Below are 21,505 nucleotides of genomic sequence, written 5' to 3'. Positions count from 1 at the left end.
TATTAAAATGTATTAACCTCTATTACGCCACTCCCCAACATCATCGCCACTATAATAAACCTATTAACCCCTAAATCGCCGCCCTCCCGCATTGCAAACACTATTTAAATATTATTAACCCCTAATCTGCCGTCCGCCAACACCGTCGCTATAATAAACCTATTAACCACTAAACCGCAAGCCCCCCACAACGAAATATAATAAAATAAACTATTAACCCCTAAACCTCTGGCCTCCCACATCACTACATAAATATATTAACCCCTAAACCTAACGTATTTAATTAAAATAAATATAAATAAACCTTACAATTATTACCTAAAATTCCTATTTAAAACTAAATACATACCTGTAAAATAAAACCTAAGCTAGCTACAATATAACTAATAGTTACATTGTATCTATCTTAGGTTTTATTTTTATTTCACAGGTAAGTTTGTATTTATTTTAACTAGGTAGCATAGTTAGTGAATAGTTAATTAACTATTTACTAACTACCTAGTTAAAATAAATACAAAGTTACCTGTAAAATAAAACCTAACCTGCCTTACACTAAAACCTAACATTACAATAAAATTAAATTAATACAATACAATTATCTAAATTACAAAAAAAATAAACACTAAATTACACAAAATAAAAAAAGAAATTATCAAAAATAAAAACAATTACTCCTAATCTAATAGCCCTATCAAAATAAAAAATCCCACCCAAAATAAAAAAAAAAACCCTAGCCTACACTAAACTGCCAATGGCCCTTAAAAGGGCCTTTTGCGGGGCATTGCCCCAAAGAAATCAGCTCTTTTACCTGTAAAAAAATACAACCCCCACACATTAAAACCCACCACCCATCCAACCAAACCCCCCAAATAAAAACCTATCTAAATAAACCTACGCTAACCATTGCCCTGAAAAGGGCATTTGGATGGGCATTTAGCTCTTTTTTCTATGTTTCTGTAACAAACGTTTTCGGTCATATGTTGAACAGTTCTGACAGGAGGATATACACAACAAATACTGTCAGCAGCACACAGTGGCTAATATCTAATAACAATTTAAAAAATAGCATTTGACTTAATTTCATAAGGCTAAATAACTGATCAATTGCACACTTATATTACCAGCAGTGTTTCTAATTGTTTAGAAGGGTGCATCTTTCTTATATATATATACAGTTTTCCAGATTTATTAAAGATCCATTTATTCATAAGTATTTTCTCAGGTGTTTTACATATCTTTACACCTATCTAAATATGCAGGACAAACCATCTTGTTCAACAGGCTCATTTTTTGATTTGGAAAACAGAAAGGAATACTTCAATGCTGTTTTCAACAATCAAAATAATGGAACTGAACTACATCCAGATATTAAATCAAAGTTTACCACCCATGAAAAATTGTTATCCACAGATTTGAGACTCATGTGGGACATTGTTACTTTTGATCACTACCTTGAGTCTAACAGAGTTCCCAGAGGTTTGCGCCTATGAAAATTTCCTGCTTATCAGCTGGAAGATCAGGATCTCATAGAAGAGTGGAATGACACCTTAACCCATTGCTCCAACTCTCTCATTAAAATTCTCATTAAAGACAAGCAGAGAAGAAGGGACAAACTAAAAGATACCATTTTAACCGATAAAATTGCGCTAAAAAGCCACAAAAACAATGAAGCCTATACTACCCTAAAGGTCCAAATGAAGGAACATATTCAAAAACTGGATGCTGAATTGGCTGAGTTTAAAAGAAATAAATTTGATCGGGAAAGCAAAGTTTCTGAAAATAATCGAGTCTACTTTTGGCCTCAATATGGTAACAAAAGATACAGACGCTATACAGGACCAAAAAAGAAGCCAAAGACAAAGAAATTCCAAAATCCATACTGAAGAATAAACACAAAACTAAAGATAAGAAAGTGTCCTTTTCTTCAACCGATCAGGAATCTTCAGACCAGGAATCCAATTCAATAAGCTCCTCGGCGCCAGATAGCGGATCTACTTCAGCTTCCTCTCTAGAAGACTCAGAAGAGGAAACAGCGACAAATACAGCATCAACTACCCCGAAGAAAAGTGGCCCTTTAGGCGTAGGACAAGAAGGTCAAAAAGGCGGAACCACCATCAAAAAATCTACTCGCAAAACCAAGAAATAACAGATAACAGCTTGAACATAGTCAATCTTTCTGACTACCAATTGACTGATGAAGAAAGATCTCTCCTGTCAAGAGGATTGGGCTTCGCTCCAACAAACAAATTTTCTGTCTTTGAGACCATCTTGGACGTCAATAAGTTTGTCCGAAAATTGACACTTAAAGGGACAGTCTAGGCCAAAATAAACTTTCATGATTCAGATAGAGCATGTAATTTTAAACAATTTTCCAATTTACTTTTATCACAAATTTTCCTTTGTTCTCTTGGTATTCTTAGTTGAAAGCTTAACCTAGAAAGGTTCATATGCTATTTTTTTAGACCTTGAAGCCCACCTCTTTTCAGATTGCATTTTAAGTTTTTCACCACTAGAGGGTGTTAGTTCACGTTCATATAGATAACACTGTGCTCGTGCACGTGAAGTTATCTGGGAGCAGGCACTGATTGGCTAGACTGCAAGTCTGTCAAAAGAACTGAAAAAAGAGGCAGTTTGCAGAGGCTTAGATACAAGATAATCACAGAGGTTAAAAGTATATTATTATAACTGTGTTGGTAATGCAAAACTGGGGAATGGGTAATAAAGGGATTATCTATCTTTTAAAACAATAAAAATTCTAGTGTAGACTGTCCCTTTAAAAAATTATTTCTACAGGATGCCCCAGAGCAGAACATTCAAGAAAACACCAACACGGATATTCATACAAGATTAGGCCATCATGAAGAACTAAAGGACTTCAAAGACTGTTGTGCCCTGGAGGTTATGAGAGACTTGTCTTGCAGTGGGGATCGATTCCATGGTCTCGGAACGCATTTCATAACTCCTCATATAACAAAAAATAGGGATTTTTATCCCATACAAGTCAGAGGGCCATACATTAATGCCTTTCAACAAAGTGTTGAAAGGGACCTGATTAAGTTGGCTAGCAAAATAGAGGACAAGAATCACCATCATTACACTCATAACAACCTAACACATAGAGAATCTATTGCCATAAAAAAATTGCAACTTAATAAAAATCTGGTAGTAAGAAATGCAGACAAGGGAGGAGCAATAGTTCTCATGAACAAAAGCTCCTACCTATCAGAGGCAAACAGACAGTTTGCGAATACATCTATTTATCGCAAACTGCCCTCAGATCCAACTAATATCTTTAAGAGAAGTCTTGCGGGCTTGTTGGAAGATGGCTTGGCTCTGGGCATCTTACAAAGAAAAGACATTGAACTCCTGATACCAAAGTCCCCAGTCATACCCATCTACCACCATGTCCCCAAAATACACTCTCTCTTTGCTCTCACCACCTGGTAGGCCCATTGTTTCAGGCATAGGCTCCCTTTTGGAGCCTGTGTCTGAATGGCTAGACTCTATCCTTCAGCCGCTTGTAGTCAGTCTGTACAGCTATCTTAGAGATTCAAGTCACTTGCTTGAAAATCTAAAGAGAATCTCATGGAAGAACACCTTTAATTGGGTTGTTATCGACTTTGAATATTTGTATTCGTGTATCCCACATGATCAGGGAATCAGAGCCGTAAAATGGGTCATGGATAGAGACACCACATACAAACAGGAAGAGAAGATATTCCTATGTGACTGTTTGGAGTTGCTACTAACCCACAATTATTTTGTTTTTGACAAGGAGTTTTATCTCCAACTTTGTGGCACGGCAATGGGGGCGAAATTTGCCCCCTCCTATGCCAATTTGTATGTGGGTTGGTGGGAACTGCAACACATTTATTCTGATCACAATGTATATATACACGTTGTTGTCTTTTACAACAGATTCATCGATGACATGATTTTCATTGTGGAAGGCAAGGGTGATAGGGGTTTCTCTATCGCTGACTTCCTCGAATATCTTAACACTAACAAAAGTAAGCTGAAATTTACAGGTGAATTCAATACTTTAGCAGTCAACTTTTTGGATCTTACACTAGAGGGTGTGGTGGAAGATGGTACCATCATATCCAGCACATACAGAAAACCTACTGCGGGTAATACCATCTTACATGCCAAGTCAGCGCATCCACCACCACACCTTCTTAGGTATATTCCAAAAAGTCAATTTTTAAGACTTAAAAGAAAAACCAATGGTGATAGGATTTATAATAGTCAATCTAATGATCTAAAAAATAGATTGCTAGCTAGAGGTTATGACTCAAGCCTTTTGGAAAAAGCTCAGTATGAAGCAAAGATCGATCGCATAGCTAAACCTAAGACACCACATAGACAATTTTCAGAAGATTCAGTAGTGTTCAGTACCCCCTACTCCAATTAGTACAATGATGTAGTTAATATTCTAAAAAAACATATCACACTTCTCAAAAATGACCCTTTACTATCACTGTCACCCATTAACTGCAAATTTTTATCAAGAAAGCCAGAAACTTTGGGCTCTAAACTGGCCCCTAGCATGATACAAACCACACAGTCTAATTCCATAACTTGGCTGCACAGTAATCGTAAAGGCAATTTCAAATGTAATAACTTCAACTGTAAAGCTTGTAAATCCATTATTCTTGGAAGCAATTTTCATTCCAATATCATGCTTAGAACATTTGAAATTCACTTCTATGCTACTTGCAGAACCAAATGGGATGTGTACGTACTCAACTGTAATCTTTGCCAACAGCAGTATGTTGGCCAAACCTCTCAAGAATTTCGAGAAAGGGTGAGAGAGCATCTGAAAGATGTTGAAAATTTCAACAAGAATTCAGCAGTTGCCAAACACTTCAATGGTCTGCACCTTACTGGTGTTCCCAGTTTTGCAGTGCAGATCATTGAGGTGGTTCACAAACCCACCAGAGGTGGTGATAGACATAAACTTCTTACTAAAAGGGAACTCTTTTGGATTCTAAAACTTGACACCAGATATCCTAAGGGCATCAATTTAGAATGGGATATATCATACTTTATAGATTAATGTAATCCTTTCCATTTATTTACTCTTACATAATCAATTTTTTCCAAATCTACACAATTCAAATCTAATATTTATATCTTATTCCAGTTTTTGTCACATATATATAGATTTATTAATTAAACTGCACATATATATACAGATCTTTAAAAACTATTCTTAATGTGCAGATACATATTGTTATGTCTTTAAGACTGATTAAAGATGATACATATCGTCCTAGGCTATATTAAATATACATTTTTTCTATTGCTATGGATTTGTATCCTTAATTGTTAGTTTGACACTTACCTTGATCTGCACATTCATATATATATATATATATAAATATATTCATTTTTTATGTGTAACATTTACTGTGCCTGTTAGTATTTACACAAGGATTTTTGTACTGCTATTTTATTATCTAAATTTTGTTTTAAGTATTTCTCAGGTGCTGTCTGTGTGTTGCCGGGGCAGCTCCCACATGTACCTGGTTTCAGGCCCGTGATTGGTCAGTTGTCCCTTTAACACACTGCCAGCACCACCAGCACATATTCCTATGACTAAGCGCCACTAGGGGGGCACGAAACACGTCAGGATTGCTGTCCTTGTTCACCTGCATTAAGATGCAGCTTTTACCCTTACTTTAATAAAGATATATTTTTTAACAGTTTTGCCCCCGAGTGCGCAGATACCTGCTTTCTGGATTTAGCTCTTTTACATTGCCCAAACCATAAGCTAAAAATAAAACCCACCCAATAAACCCTTAAAAAAACCTAACACTAACCCCCGACGATCCACTTACAGTTTTCGAAGACCGGACATCCATCCTCATCCAGGCGGCAGAAGTCTTCATCCAAGCAGGCAGAAGTCCTCATCGAAGCTGACAGAAGTCTTCATCCAAGCGGGCTGAAGTTTTCATCCAGACGGTATCTTCTATTTTCATCCATCCGGCACGGAGCGAGTCCATCTTCAAGACATCCGGCATGGAACATCCTCTTCTTCCAATCGCTGCTGTAGAATGAAGTTTCCCTTTAAGTGACGTCATCCAAGATGGCGTCCTTTACATTCCGATTGGCTGATAGAATTTTATCAGCCAATAGGAATTACAGGTGAAAAAATCCTATTGGCTGTTGCAATCAGCCAATAGGATTGAGCTTACATTCTATTGGCTGATTGGAATAGCCAATATAATGGGAGCTGAATCCTATTTTCTGTTATGCCACTTTACAAATCATTAGTTAGGTCAACTGTACTGTGTACAGTTCTGGAGACCATATGGTAGATTTATCAAATGTCGGGCGGACATGATCTGCTGTAGCGGATAATGTCCGCCCGACATTGATAAATGCCAACAGCATACGCTGTTGGCTTTTATCATTGTACAAGCATTTCTGGTGAAATGCTTGTGCAATGCCGCCCCCGTGCACATTTGCGGCCAATCGGGTGCTAGCAGGGGGTGTCAATCATCCTGATCGTATCCGATCGGGATGATTGCTGTCCGCCACCTCAGAGGTGGCGGATGAGTTAAGGAGCAGCAGTCTTACGACCGCTGCTTCTTAACTTAAGTTTCAGGCAGACCTGAAACTTTGGGGGTAGATTGCAGCATCTGCTGCTTGATAAATCTACCCCCATATCTTCAGAAAGATATAAATAAACTAGAAGCTGTCCAAAAGTGGACTACTAAAATGGTACACGGTCTAAAATCTAAAACGTACAAAAAAGGACTCTGACCTAAATATGTATAGTTTAGAGGAGGGAAGGGAAAAAGGTGACATGATAGAAACCTTCAAATAAATGAAGGGACTTAATAAAGTAGAAGCTGAAAGCATTTTCCACAAAAAAAACAAATGCCAAAACAAGGGGTCCCAATCTAAGGTTAGAGGGTAGCAGATTCAGGAGAAATGTGAGGAAGCATTTTTGTTACAGAAAGGGTTGTGGATTCATGGAATAAACTTCCAATTGAGGTGGTAAACACAAAGGGGGGTAGTTATCAAGCCGTCAACCTCAAATACGCTGGAATTCCGCAGTGTATTTGTGGCGAGGCTGATTCGCCTTAGTTATCAAAGGCTAGAGACCGGCAAAAGTAGAATTTTGTGACGTAAGCTTCGATGCGCCGGACTCAGTCCGACACAGATCGATTCTTACGTCACTCCAGATGTTCCGCACACAAGTGCGGCACAATCTGACTACTTTTGCTAGTTATCAAAAAACTAGCAGGTACGCTCGGCACTTTTCCGGCCCAGCGTACCTGGTTTTCAAACCGCCGTCCTGGAGGCGGCGGATCCCATAGGAATCAATGGGAGTCTGACCATAGCGAAAGTACAAGTTCGCTGCTGCCAGACATCCCATTGATTTTTATGGGAGCTGTCTACACCTAACACCCTAACATGTACCCCGAGTCTAAACACCCCTAAGCTGTCCCCCCCTACACCGCCGCAAATAAATAAATGTATTACCCCCTAAACCGCCGCTCCCGGAGCCCACCGCAAGCTATAATAAACTGATTAACCCCTAAACCGATGCTCCCGGAGCCCACCGCAAGCTACTCTATACATATTAACCCCTAAACCGCCGCTCCCTGACCCCGCCGCAACTATAATAAATGTATTAACCCCTAAACCGCCGCTCCCGGGCACAGCCGCAACCTACATTATACCTAGTAACCCCTATCCTGCCCCCCCTATAACGCCGCCCTCTATAATAAAGTTATTAACTCCTATCCTGCCGATCCCGGACCTCGCCGCAACTAAATAGTTTAACCCCTAAACCGCCGCTCCCGGACCCTGCCGCAACCTATATTAAACTTATTAACCCCTAATATGCCCCCCCTACACCTATAATACATTTATTAACCCCTATCCTGCCCCCCTACACCGCCGCCACTGTAATAAAATTATTAACCCCTAAACCTAAGTCTAACCCTAACCCTAACACCCCCCTAACTTAAATATTAATTAAATAAATCTAAATAATATTTCTATTATAAACTAAATTAATCCTATTTAAAACGAAATACTTACCTTTAAAATAAACCCTAATATAGCTACAATATAAATAATAATTATATTGTAGCTATCTTAGGATTTATTTTTTATTTTACAGGCAAATTTAAATTTATTTTAACTAGGTACAATAGCTATTAAATAGTTATTAACTATTTAATAGCTTACCTAGCTAAAATAAACTGAAATTTACCTGTAAAATAAATCCTAACCTAAGTTACAATTACACCTAACACTACACTATACTTTAATAAATTATTTATATTTAAAACTAAATACTTACCTGTAAAATAAACCCTAAGATAGCTACAATGTAATTAATAATTACATTGTAGCTATTTTAGGATTTATATTTATTTTACAGGTAACTTTGTATTTATTTTAGCTAGTTAGAATAGTTATTAAATAGTTATTAACTATTTAATAACTACCTAGCTAAAAGAAATACAAAATTACCTGTAAAATAAATCCTAACCTGTTACAATTAAACCTAACACTACACTATCATTACATTAATAAAATAAATTAACTACAAATAACTACAATTAAATACAATTACATAAACTAACTAAAGTACAAAAAATAAAAAAAGCTAAGTTACAAAAAATAAAAAAAATAAGTTACAAACATTTAAAAAAATATTTCAACAATTTTAAGCTAATCTAACCTAATCTAAGCCCCCTAATAAAATAACAAAGCCCCCCAAAATAAAAAAAAATCCCTTCCCTATTCTACATTAAAAAAGTTCAAAGCTCTTTTACCTTACCAGCCCTTAAAAGGGCCTTTTGTGGGGCATGCCCCAAAGAAAACTGCTCTTTTGCCTGTAAAAGAAAAATACAACCCCCCCAACATTAAAACCCACCACCCACATACCCCTAATCTAACCCAAAACCCCCTTAAAAAAACCTAACACTACCCCCCTGAAGATAATCCTACCTTGAGTCGTCTTCACTCAGCCGAGCCACCGATGGAACCGAAGAGGAGATCCGGAGAGGCAGAAGTGATCCTCCAAGGGGCGCTGAAGAAGTCTTCCATCGGATGAAGTGATCCTCCAGGCGGCGCTGAAGAAGTCTTCCATCCGGGCGATGTCATCTTCCAAGCGGCGCTGAAGAAGTCTTCCATCCGGGCGATGTCATCTTCCAAGCGGGGTCTTCAATCTTCTTTCTTCAGGATCCATCTTCATCCTGCCGACGCGGAACATCCTTCTTTCCCGACGGACTACCGACGAATGAAGGCTCCTTTAAGGGACGTCATCCAAGATGGCGTCCCTTCAATTCCGATTGGCTGATAGGACTCTATCAGCCAATCGGAATTAAGGTAGGAAAAATCTGATTGGCTGATTGAATCAGCCAATCAGATTGAGCTTGCATTCTATTGGCTGATCGGAACAGCCAATAGAATGCGAGCTCAATCTGATTGGTAGAACCAAGGATTCAAAATATTGGGGAATATTGCAAGTTAAACAGAATTGGAGGGGTGGCAATATAGAAAAATTTCTAAAACTTAAAGAGACTGAATACATTTATAGATATGATACGTTATTCCCGGCTGGCCTAAATTCTGAGTTGGACATCTCCCCATTTCTATTGGACTAAAATTTATTGGATTATTTATTGTCAGTTTATTACTTTTTAAAAAAGCCAATGGATTAATGTACAGTATAGGTTAAAACCCCCCTTCTGAAATATACATTTTATAAATTTTGTATCTTGAAATCATCCTCTAATAGACCTTTGTCTTTTTGCTATCTAATCAATTGATACTCTTATTGATATTTTTTAACATATTTTTAACAAATTTATTTGAAATTATGTTATATTTTTAATGTTTTTATTGTTTGTAATATAAGTATCACTATTGCACTTTATAAACCTATACTCTAATCATTGTAAGGGTTTTATTTGTATTAGTCTAGCTATTAGGAATTTTATATATATAAATAGTAATTATTTGGTTGCCTTAAATAACATAGGTTTGCCAATACCACTTTTAATACTTTACACTACCTTAAATGTCATTCATTTAATTTGACCAATGAAAATTGGGAAACACCTTTAAAAAGGTGCACGTTGCAACAAATCTATCTTGAAAAAGCCCTGGGAGAAAACGCGTTGATGTAAGTTGCAACCCACAGACATTATTTACTATTTTTATAGCTGGAGCTATAACTTTTATTCCATCATTTGGGACTGTGACGCTTGTGAATCCTGATTGAAAAAGATTGGAACAATCATCTAAAAAGTCAGCACGATCTAACAAGCCAGCACGACCCAATTTCATACTGGTACTCAGACATACACTGGAAACTGCCAATTCGGCCCGCTACGAAGTCACTGACCCTTCTCAATTGAAAGTATTGTCTGCTTGTCCCACAATCTGTATTCTCCACACACCACCTTCAAAGAGTAACCTGCGTGCTTTCAGGCACTAAAGAGCGGATACTCTGTGTTGCGGAGTACGGCAGCCACATTCTCAAGCTGTTCCGAAAAAGGACCAATCAGATTGTTCATCCAGGACAGCGCCCACAAAAGTGACGTCATCCTGCTACGGCTGTAATTTCACTCACAGAGGCAACAGAGCTATACACAGACTGAGGGTAAGACTGCCGTTTGTGATCATAGACTAACTATCCGGATTGATTCACATCGTTTAAAGAATAAGACATTCGTTGACTGTTTTCTCGCTCTTATTTTTTAATGTGGTGGCAACCTTTTCTCTTATAGATAACGGAGACGTCCGTTTTTAGCTAATGTTAGATTGATTTTATATTTGTTTATGTTGCATTTATATTAAACTTTGGCATAGCCTTACTTATGTGCATAGATGATTGGACATTGATTAATTTCTTTACCTTTTTATCACTGGTTTTTACTATTCTATATATTTTGGCACTGCCCAATTAATTCTTTAGACATTCTTAGACATTTTGTATCAATTTATACACTTATCTATTTATATTTTACTCACATATATTTAAATGCCATCGTTTTTATTTATATACTGTTCACATATTTTATATTTCACAAGTTGTTTTATCCACCTTCAGCTGTAAGCGCTCCTGTTCTTAATGTTTATATGTTTATACAGTTAACAGTTACTAGTTTTATCTTATAATTTTGCTATTTTAAAAATAGTAATGTATTAGTATGTTTCAAGGTCCAAGAGTGACCGTACTCATCACTTGATTTCCTCTATGTGTAATATATATTTATTTGGGCCCATGAGTGACCCTTGGTGAAACGAGAAGAACTTAAAACCCTTAAAAAGAGATCCCTATTTATTATTTCTAAAATACTTATTATTGTCTTAATACTAGCTTTCTTGTTTAATAATCGTTTGTTTTGCATACAAAAGGCTTATTTTACTGTTATGTCTTAACATAATCAAAATGGAAATTGGTATTCTATTATTATCCATGTAAACTACTTACTTACTGTTGTAATTCCTAACTACCTCAATAAAAAATTATGAAAATGAAAAAAAAAAATTAGGTGGGTGTGACATCAGGGGAGACCACAGACAAATGGCAGAGGGGTTGTATAGTCATGGGATCGTGGACATCAAAAGCCAAAGAAACAGATCTGAAAGATAGAAATCAAGAATAACTTAATAACCTTAATAAAAAGATACTTAGGCCTAGATTTGGAGTTCAGCGGTAAAAGGGCTGCTAACGCTCCGCGGGCTTTTTTCTGGCCGCACCATAAATTTAACTCTGGTATCGAGAGTTTAATCAAATGCTGCGTTAGGCTCCAAAAAAGGAGCGTAGAGCATTTTTACCGCAAATGCAACTCTCGATACCAGAGTTGCTTACGGACGCGGCCGGCCTCAAAAACGTGCTCGTGCACGATTCCCCCATAGGAAACAATGGGGCTGTTTGAGCTGAAAAAAAACCTAACACCTGCAAAAAAGCAGCGTTCAGCTCCTAACGCAGCCCCATTGTTTCCTATGGGGAAACACTTCCTACGTCTGCACCTAACACTCTAACATGTACCCCGAGTCTAAACACCCCTAACCTTACACTTATTAACCCCTAATCTGCCGCCCCCGCTATCGCTGACACCTGCATATTTTTTTAAACCCCTAATCTGCCGCTCCGTAAACCGCCGCCACCTACGTTATCCCTATGTACCCCTAATCTGCTACCCCTAACACCGCCGACCCCTATATTATATTTATTAACCCCTAACCTGCCCCCCACAACGTCGCCGACACCTGCCTACACTTATTAACCCCTAATCTGCCGAGCGGACCTGAGCGCTACTATAATAAATGTATTAACCCCTAATCCGCCTCACTAACCCTATCATAAAAAGTATTAACCCCTAATCTGCCCTCCCTAACATCGCCGACACCTAACTTAAATTATTAACCCCTAATCTTCCGATCGGAGCTCACCGCTATTCTAATAAATGTATTAACCCCTAAAGCTAAGTCTAACCCTAACACTAACACCCCCCTAAGTTAAATATAATTTAAATCTAACGAAATTAATTAACTCTTATTAAATAAATTATTCCTATTTAAAGCTAAATACTTACCTGTAAAATAAATCCTAATATAGCTACAATATAAATTATAATTATATTATAGCTATTTTAGGATTAATATTTATTTTACAGGCAACTTTGTAATTATTTTAACCAGGTACAATAGCTATTAAATAGTTAAGAACTATTTAATAGTTACCTAGTTAAAATAACAAATTTACCTGTAAAATAAATCCTAACCTAAGTTATAATTAAACCTAACACTACCCTATCAATAAAATAATTAAATAAACTACCTACAATTAACCTAACACTACACTATCAATAAATTAATTAAACACAATTCCTACAAATAAATACAATTAAATAAACTAGCTAAAGTACAAAAAATAAAAAAGAACTAAGTTACAGAAAATAAAAAAATATTTACAAACATAAGAAAAATATTACAACAATTTTAAACTAATTACACCTACTCTAAGCCCCCTAATAAAATAACAAAGCCCCCCAAAATAAAAAATTCCCTACCCTATTCTAAATTAAAAAAGTTACAAGCTCTTTTACTTTACCAGCCCTGAACAGGGCCCTTTGCGGGGCATGCCCCAAGAATTTCAGCTCTTTTGCCTGTAAAAAAAAACATACAATACCCCCCCCCAACATTACAACCCACCACCCACATACCCCTAATCTAACCCAAACCCCCCTTAAATAAACCTAACACTAAGCCCCTGAAGATCTTCCTACCTTGTCTTCACCATCCAGGTATCACCGATCCGTCCTGGCTCCAAGATCTTCATCCAACCCAAGCGGGGGTTGGCGATCCATAATCCGGTCCAGAAGAGGCTCCAAAGTCTTCCTCCTATCCGGCAAGAAGAGGACATCCGGACCGGCAAACATCTTCTCCAAGCGGCATCTTCGATCTTCTTCCATCCGGAGCGAAGCGGCAGGATCCTGAAGACATCCAGCGCGGAACATCCATCCGGACCGACGACTGAACGACGAATGACTGTTCCTTTAAGGGACGTCATCCAAGATGGCGTCCCTCGAATTCCGATTGGCTGATAGGATTCTATCAGCCAATCGGAATTAAGGTAGGAATTTTCTGATTGGCTGATGGAATCAGCCAATCAGAATCAAGTTCAATCCGATTGGCTGATCCAATCAGCCAATCAGATTGAGCTCGCATTCTATTGGCTGTTCCGATCAGCCAATAGAATGCGAGCTCAATCTGATTGGCTGATTGGATCAGCCAATCGGATTGAACTAGATTCTGATTGGCTGATTCCATCAGCCAATCAGAAAATTCCTACCTTAATTCCGATTGGCTGATAGAATCCTATCAGCCAATCGGAATTCGAGGGACGCCATCTTGGATGACGTCCTTTAAAGGAACAGTCATTCGTCGTTCAGTCGTCGGTCCGGATGGATGTTCCGCGCTGGATGTCTTCAGGATCCTGCCGCTTCGCTCCGGATGGAAGAAGATCGAAGATGCCGCTTGGAAAAGATGTTTGCCGGTCCGGATGTCCTCTTCTTGCCGGATAGGAGGAAGACTTTGGAGCCTCTTCTGGACCGGATTATGGATCGCCAACCCCCGCTTGGGTTGGATGAAGATCTTGGAGCCAGGACGGATCGGTGATACCTGGATGGTGAAGACAAGGTAGGAAGATCTTCAGGGGCTTAGTGTTAGGTTTATTTAAGGGGGGTTTGGGTTAGATTAGGGGTATGTGGGTGGTGGGTTGTAATGTTGGGGGGGGGGGTATTGTATGTTTTTTTTTACAGGCAAAAGAGCTGAAATTCTTGGGGCATGCCCCGCAAAGGGCCCTGTTCAGGGCTGGTAAGGTAAAAGAGCTTGTAACTTTTTTAATTTAGAATAGGGTAGGGAATTTTTTATTTTGGGGGGCTTTGTTATTTTATTAGGGGGCTTAGAGTAGGTGTAATTAGTTTAAAATTGTTGTAATATTTTTCTTATGTTTGTAAATATTTTTTTATTTTCTGTAACTTAGTTCTTTTTTATTTTTTGTACTTTAGTTAGTTTATTTAATTGTATTTATTTGTAGGAATTGTGTTTAATTAATTTATTGATAGTGTAGTGTTAGGTTAATTGTAGGTAATTGTAGGTAGTTTATTTAATTATTTTATTGATAGGGTAGTGTTAGGTTCAATTATAACTTAGGTTAGGATTTATTTTACAGGTAAATTTGTTATTATTTTAACTAGGTAACTATTAAATAGTTCTTAACTATTTAATAGCTATTGTACCTGGTTAAAATAATTACAAAGTTGCCTGTAAAATAAATATTAATCCTAAAATAGCTATAATATAATTATAATTTATATTGTAGCTATATTAGGATTTATTTTACAGGTAAGTATTTAGCTTTAAATAGGAATAATTTATTTAATAAGAGTTAATTTATTTCGTTAGATGTAAATTATATTTAACTTAGGGGGGTGTTAGTGTTAGGGTTAGACTTAGCTTTAGGGGTTAATACATTTATTAGAATAGCGGTGAGGTCCGCTCGGCAGATTAGGGGTTAATAATTGAAGGTAGCTGTCGGCGATGTTAGGGAGGGCAGATTAGGGGTTAATACTATTTATGATAGGGTTAGTGATGCGGATTAGGGGTTAATAACTTTATTATAGTAGCGCTCAGGTCCGCTCGGCAGATTAGGGGTTAATAAGTGTAGGCAGGTGTCGGCGACGTTGAGGGGGACAGATTAGGGGTTAATAAATATAATATAGGGGTCGGCGATGTTAGGGGCAGCAGATTAGGGGTACATAGGGATAACGTAGGTGGCGGCGCTTTGCGGTCGGAAGATTAGGGGTTAATTATTTTAAGTAGCTGGCGGCGACGTTGTGGGGGGCAAGTTAGGGGTTAAGAAATATAATATAGGGGTCGGCGGGGTTAGGGGCAGCAGATTAGGGGTACATAAGTATAACGTAGGTGGCGGTCGGCAGATTAGGGGTTAAAAATTTAAATAGAGTGGCGGCGATGTGGGGGGACCTCGGTTTAGGGGTACATAGGTAGTTTATGGGTGTTAGTGTACTTTAGGGTACAGTAGTTAAGAGCTTTATAAACCGGCGTTAGCCAGAAAGCTCTTAACTCCTGCTATTTTCAGGCGGCTGGAATTTTGTCGTTAGAGCTCTAACGCTCACTTCAGAAACGACTCTAAATACCAGCGTTAGAAAGATCCCATTGAAAAGATAGGCTACGCAAATGGCGTAGGGGGATCTGCGGTATGGAAAAGTCGCGGCTGAAAAGTGAGCGTTAGACCCTTTAATCACTGACTTTAAATACCAGCGGGCGGCCAAAACCAGCGTTAGGAGCCTCTAACGCTGGTTTTGACGGCTACCGCCGAACTCCAAATCTAGGCCTTAGGTTGTAGCAAGCAATACTTCCATTGTACATATGAGCCTATAAGCCAGGTTTGTTAAAACATCTGGCAGTGATTATTTGGCAAAATTAGAAATTAAATCATCAACAACAGAAATTTCTATATATTGGCTTATAACTGAGACAAAGTTTACCAGCCTTTATCTACTTAATTAATCTTGACTATTATATTTATATTCTACAATATTATTGAATCTCAAATGCTTCCATTTTTTTAATCTAAAGATCTAAACATAGTTCATTTATTTAACATGTTTATACAGTTAACAGTTACTAGTTTTATCTTATAATTTTGCTATTTTACAAATAGTAATGTATTAGTATGTTTCAAGGTTCAAGAGTGACCGTACTCATCCCTTGATTTCCTCTATGTGTAATATATATTTATTTGGGCCCATGAGTGGCAGTACTTTTTTACACTTTCTGCGATGAGATTTAAAAAAAATAAAAAAAATTGTGCAGGTCATTTTGAAATGTAATACGACTTTAAATTAGATGGTTATACTGAAGCACCAGCTCAATTACAATGTGTTGAATAATCCCAGAATGGCAAATTTTCCCAAATGGGAATTTACTTTCACCAGGTCAGGTTAAAGATAATAAGATTTTTGTGCTACACACATATATTTTCAACCTGCTCAACCTTGACCATTCAACAGCTATGCCCCTAGACATAGCTTGAAAGAATGAGGGTGAAATACTGGACCCTGTTGTAGGATGTCTGGAATCTGTGGCAGAAGCTGAATTGCAAGTGGACGGACTGGGAACCATGGCCTCCTTGTCCAATATGGTACTATGAGAATGAAGCAACCTGTCTCACTTCTTATCCTCTTAAGAAGATTAAGTACCAGTGGGAATTGAAAAAAGGCATATGCTAGGCCAAAGCCCCAAGTCTGCACAAAGGTAAGTATCCCCACGCTGCCTGTTGATGAATAAAGACAGAAGGACTAATTAACCGGAGCATTGTAGCAGTTCTCCATTAGATCTATCTCCAGAAAGCCTCAGTTTCTAGTTATCTGTAGAAACACTTTTCTGTTTAACTTCCACTTTGTAGGACGGATAATTCTGTTCAGATAATCTGCAACAATTTTTTGGGGACCTCAAAACATATTCTGATTGCAAAATTGGCGGCGCTGTGTGACGCTGTGGGAATAGAGCTGTATAGGTTTCCTGCTTAGTGGATGGGTTTCAGTCATTCCCACCTCCAAGAGATAACAATCCAGAAAATTGCAGTAACTTCAAACACTGGGAGGCACAAATGGAAAATACTCACAGGGTTTAAAACGAAAATTCATTTTTATTCCTGAATCATCCGCAAGACATCTGTATAGTACAACCTAAAAAGGTTTATTAAGAACATAATTAAAAAAGCTCTATGCGTTTCAGCTATTACATAGCCTTTTTAAAGAGCACATCAAAACATTATTTCAAACAAGCTGTGATAGCCTAGCTCAGAGACATTGATATATATATATATATATATATATATATATATATATAGTGTTCTTATTTCTGCCTACCTGTCGCTTAGCACGCCCTTTAACAGGTTTGTTGAGTCTGTTTACATCAGGGTTATCCTATCTGTTGCAATGTGACTCAAAATCATTTATGCCGCCTAAAATTGTTTTTGGTTGCGTCACATTTCAACAGAAACGGCTTATAATCTAAAATTATTTCTATCAGTCAAAGCTGCATTTATGTTAGATTGCTATTATTTCTACAAGTCGTTATTTGTTTTACTGAAAATACTGTTGATTATTCGGAAGGCATAAACATTCACTTATGCAATGGCAATCAACAATATCCGAAAACATGTGAAGATTACTAGCCAATCAATTTTCACTTTTCTTTTAGTTCTCAAACAAGTCGTCATTGTTATGAATGCCTCAAACAGGTACACAGTGTAGTTCGGACACGTGACTTTGCCACTTTATCGTTCTTAGCCAATCCGGGCTTTACTGTGGACCTCACATTTAAAAGATCAATCGGAAATTTTGATCAAGATTCACCAAACATTTTTAAATTGAAAATACACGTTTGGTGAATGGGGTCTTAATAAAGATACAAGAGTGCCGGCATTTATTTAATTAAACACACTAGATATTATTATCACACTACATTGTTACTCAAAAAAGTTCTATTTTTCTAGTTTTATAGATTATTACACATAGGTATGATGTATATTAACTTGATATTGTCTAAATGGGCATGAAAGATAGATTATTTATGAATTTGAAACTATATATACATAAAGAACAATCATCATAGGACTTTAGCAATTTAGATGTAATATTTAATATTAAAAAATTCAGTTCGCCCCTCATCACTTAAATCTTTCACAATATAAACAAAAACATGTCTCACTAACATGAACAATATTAGGCTTAATGTTTGTTCACTTTTTTGTATTTTATTAACGCTTTATTTATGTATTTTATTAACGCTTTGTTTATGTTTTGACCCATTCTGTAGTTTTGTTGTTTATATAGGATACATGTGGAACATTCATTGGATCACGAAGGACTATGTAAGGGACAGACATCTTTATCAAAAGTTCAGATCAATCTCTTAAATGTGAGGTCTCCAGGAAAGCCCAGATTGGCTAAGAACAATCAAGTGAAAAACCTCACGTGTCCGGTCTACACTGCGTACCTGTTTGAGGACTTCATAACAAAGACGACTTGTTTGAGAACTAAAAGAAAATTGAAAATTGATTGGTTAGTATAATCACATGTTTAGGATATTGTTGATTGCCATTGAATAAGTGAATGTTTATGGCTTCCGAATAACTAACAGTATTTTTGGTAACAACTTGTAAAAATAATAACAATCTAACATAAATGCAGCTTTGACTGACAGAAACAATTTTAGATTGTAAGCCGTTTCTGTTGAAATGTGACGCAACCGAAATAATTTTAGACTGCATAAATTATTTTGATTTTGGAAGTCACATTGCAACAGACAGGATAGGATAATCCTGTTGTAAACTGACTCAACACACCTGTTAAAGAGCATGCTAAGAGAAAGGTAAGCAGAGTTAAGAACACTATATATATACATATATATATATATATCAATGTCTCTGAGCTAGGCTATCACAGCTTGCTTGAAATGTTTTTTTTGGTGCTCTTGAAAGGCAATGTAATAGCTGAAATGCGTAGAGTTTTTTAATTCTGCTCTTAATAAACCTGTTTAAGCTGTGCTATACGGATGTCCTGCGGATGATTCAGGAATAAAAGTGAATTTTTGTTTTGAACCCTGTGAGTAATTTCCATTTGTACCGCCTAGTGTTTGAAGTTACTGCACTATTCTGGATTTTTATCTCTTGGAGGTGGGAATGACTGAAAGCCATTGACTAAGCATGAAATGTATACAGCTCTATTCCCTGAGTGACACAGTGCCGCCAATTTTGCAACCAATATCCAATTATACAGTTAAAGAGGACCGGGGCTGGCAGCGATCACCTAAAAAGGGAAGTGTTCTAACACTTGTTTATACAAAACTATATATACCAAAACATATACTGCTGTGATCTAGAAAAGATGCTTCGGAGCCCATTGAAAGATTGGTGCCACTGCACAAAGTGATGAGGGACTCCCCTTGAAACATGATGTAAGACACTGTGACATTTTGTCTGAGAGAATATTCACATGACATGAGTTTGACCTCAAAATGCCCCCCAACGATGACTGCTGGAATCAGTGGTAACCTCTATCCATTGTGGTTGAGACAAAGACAGCCCTTGGATTGCATTGGAGATGAATCTTCAATGATTCTGAAATATGAATTTTCAGGAATAAAAGCAACTTTATATTCCAATGCCTGAGAAATGTATGTGAAAAGGTCTCATTATCCATCTTGCCCATCTTATAACATGAACTGTAGAATTCAGTTTGCTTAGAAACTTCATCCACTGTCTTGTAGAAAGATGATCACAGTATGATTTGTATTTGCTGTAAGTTCCAATGCTCTCTGCATCTCTCCCGTCCTTGCAATACTGCCCATTCCAGAGGGCTTCATTTATCACACTCCGGGAATTCCATGCTTAGCCCCATATTTAAAGAATTGGGTGAGGTCTACTATTGCAAAGATTTCACTCCATGTTGGTGAACTTTAAAGAATTAGGCTCTAAATTGGGTCTCTGATCCTATCCTGCTCCAATCCTATGTCTCATGGGAATACTATTAGCAAAACCAACATGACACTATAGCAACAGCCCCCAAATAAATGCACTGTCAATTCTTCCCACACATGGCAATACGTTTATATATATGAACACACATATACATCTTCAGACATGTATGTATCCCTTTGTTACACCATATCTTTGAGCCCTTATAACTTTTGTGTGCAATATTTTTTTGAAATATTTTTTATTAAACAGTGTTATTATGAGTGTTTGTACTTTGTAATGTATTTTTGATACGTTTTGTGCAACTTTGTATTTTCGTGAAACAGTAAACCACAGCTCTGAGAACGCGGTAAAGTCTCAACTTGCAATATGAGCTGTAAGCCCGATGAGCTCAAACGCTCGCAATTTCCCCCTTATCGCTCGGCGCAAACAATTGCGCTCCACTTGTAATCTAGCCCTTAATCAATACTATAAATATCTACTAAACAACAAAACTAAGAAGCTCAACAGACTGAGACTAAAGGCACTACTATGCACAAAATCTCATCTCAAGTTCACAGCTAGGGTCTCAGGACCACAAAATAACTCAGCTGTGTAGTAAGCCTCTCTCAGTACAAACAAACTAGAGAAGAACACTGCACAAGGAACCAAAAAATGATCCCAGCAAGAAAGATCTCAAACTGGATCCCCCCAAACCCCCCTCAGGACATAACCAACAATTGGAAAAAACATAATTTATGCTTACCTGATAAATTCCTTTCTTCTGTTGTGTGATCAGTCCACGGGTCATCATTACTTCTGGGATATAACTCCTCCCCAACAGGAAATGCAAGAGGATTCACCCAGCAGAGCTGCATATAGCTCCTCCCCTCTACGTCAGTCCCAGTCATTCGACCAAGAATCAACGAGAAAGGAGTAACCAAGGGTGAAGTGGTGACTGGAGTATAATTTTAAAAAATATTTACCTGCCTTAAAAACAGGGCGGGCCGTGGACTGATCACACAACAGAAGAAAGGAATTTATCAGGTAAGCATAAATTATGTTTTCTTCTGTTATGTGTGATCAGTCCACGGGTCATCATTACTTCTGGGATACCAATACCAAAGCAAAAGTACACGGATGACGGGAGGGATAGGCAGGCTCATTATACAGAAGGAACCACTGCCTGAAGAACCTTTCTCCCAAAAATAGCCTCCGAAGAAGCAAAAGTATCAAATTTGTAAAATTTGGAAAAAGTATGAAGCGAAGACCAAGTTGCAGCCTTGCAAATCTGTTCAACAGAGGCCTCATTCTTAAAGGCCCAAGTGGAAGCCACAGCTCTAGTGGAGTGGGCTGTAATTCTTTCAGGAGGCTGCTGTCCAGCAGTCTCATAGGCTAAACGTATTATGCTACGAAGCCAAAAAGAGAGAGAGGTAGCAGAAGCTTTTTGACCTCTCCTCTGTCCAGAAT

General features: G+C 37.6%; 1 protein-coding gene across 1 annotated transcript in view; it reads left to right on the top strand.

The window, feature by feature from the left end:
• The window catches only part of LOC128638839 (uncharacterized), a 227,025-nt gene that overhangs the window by 114,876 nt on the left and 90,644 nt on the right, over window positions 1–21,505 (top strand). Inside the window, exons 10-12 of the mRNA XM_053690972.1 lie at window positions 2,794–3,377; window positions 3,919–4,182; window positions 4,723–4,921. Coding sequence (XP_053546947.1) covers window positions 2,794–3,377; window positions 3,919–4,182; window positions 4,723–4,921 — 1,047 coding nt within the window. The remainder of the gene's footprint in view (window positions 1–2,793; window positions 3,378–3,918; window positions 4,183–4,722; window positions 4,922–21,505) is intronic.

The sequence above is a fragment of the Bombina bombina genome, chromosome 8, assembly GCF_027579735.1.
Source record: "Bombina bombina isolate aBomBom1 chromosome 8, aBomBom1.pri, whole genome shotgun sequence".
In the NCBI taxonomy this organism is placed as follows: domain Eukaryota; kingdom Metazoa; phylum Chordata; class Amphibia; order Anura; family Bombinatoridae; genus Bombina; species Bombina bombina.
The sequence above is the reverse complement of the archived record's forward strand: the minus strand, read 5'-3'. Positions and strand labels throughout refer to the sequence as shown.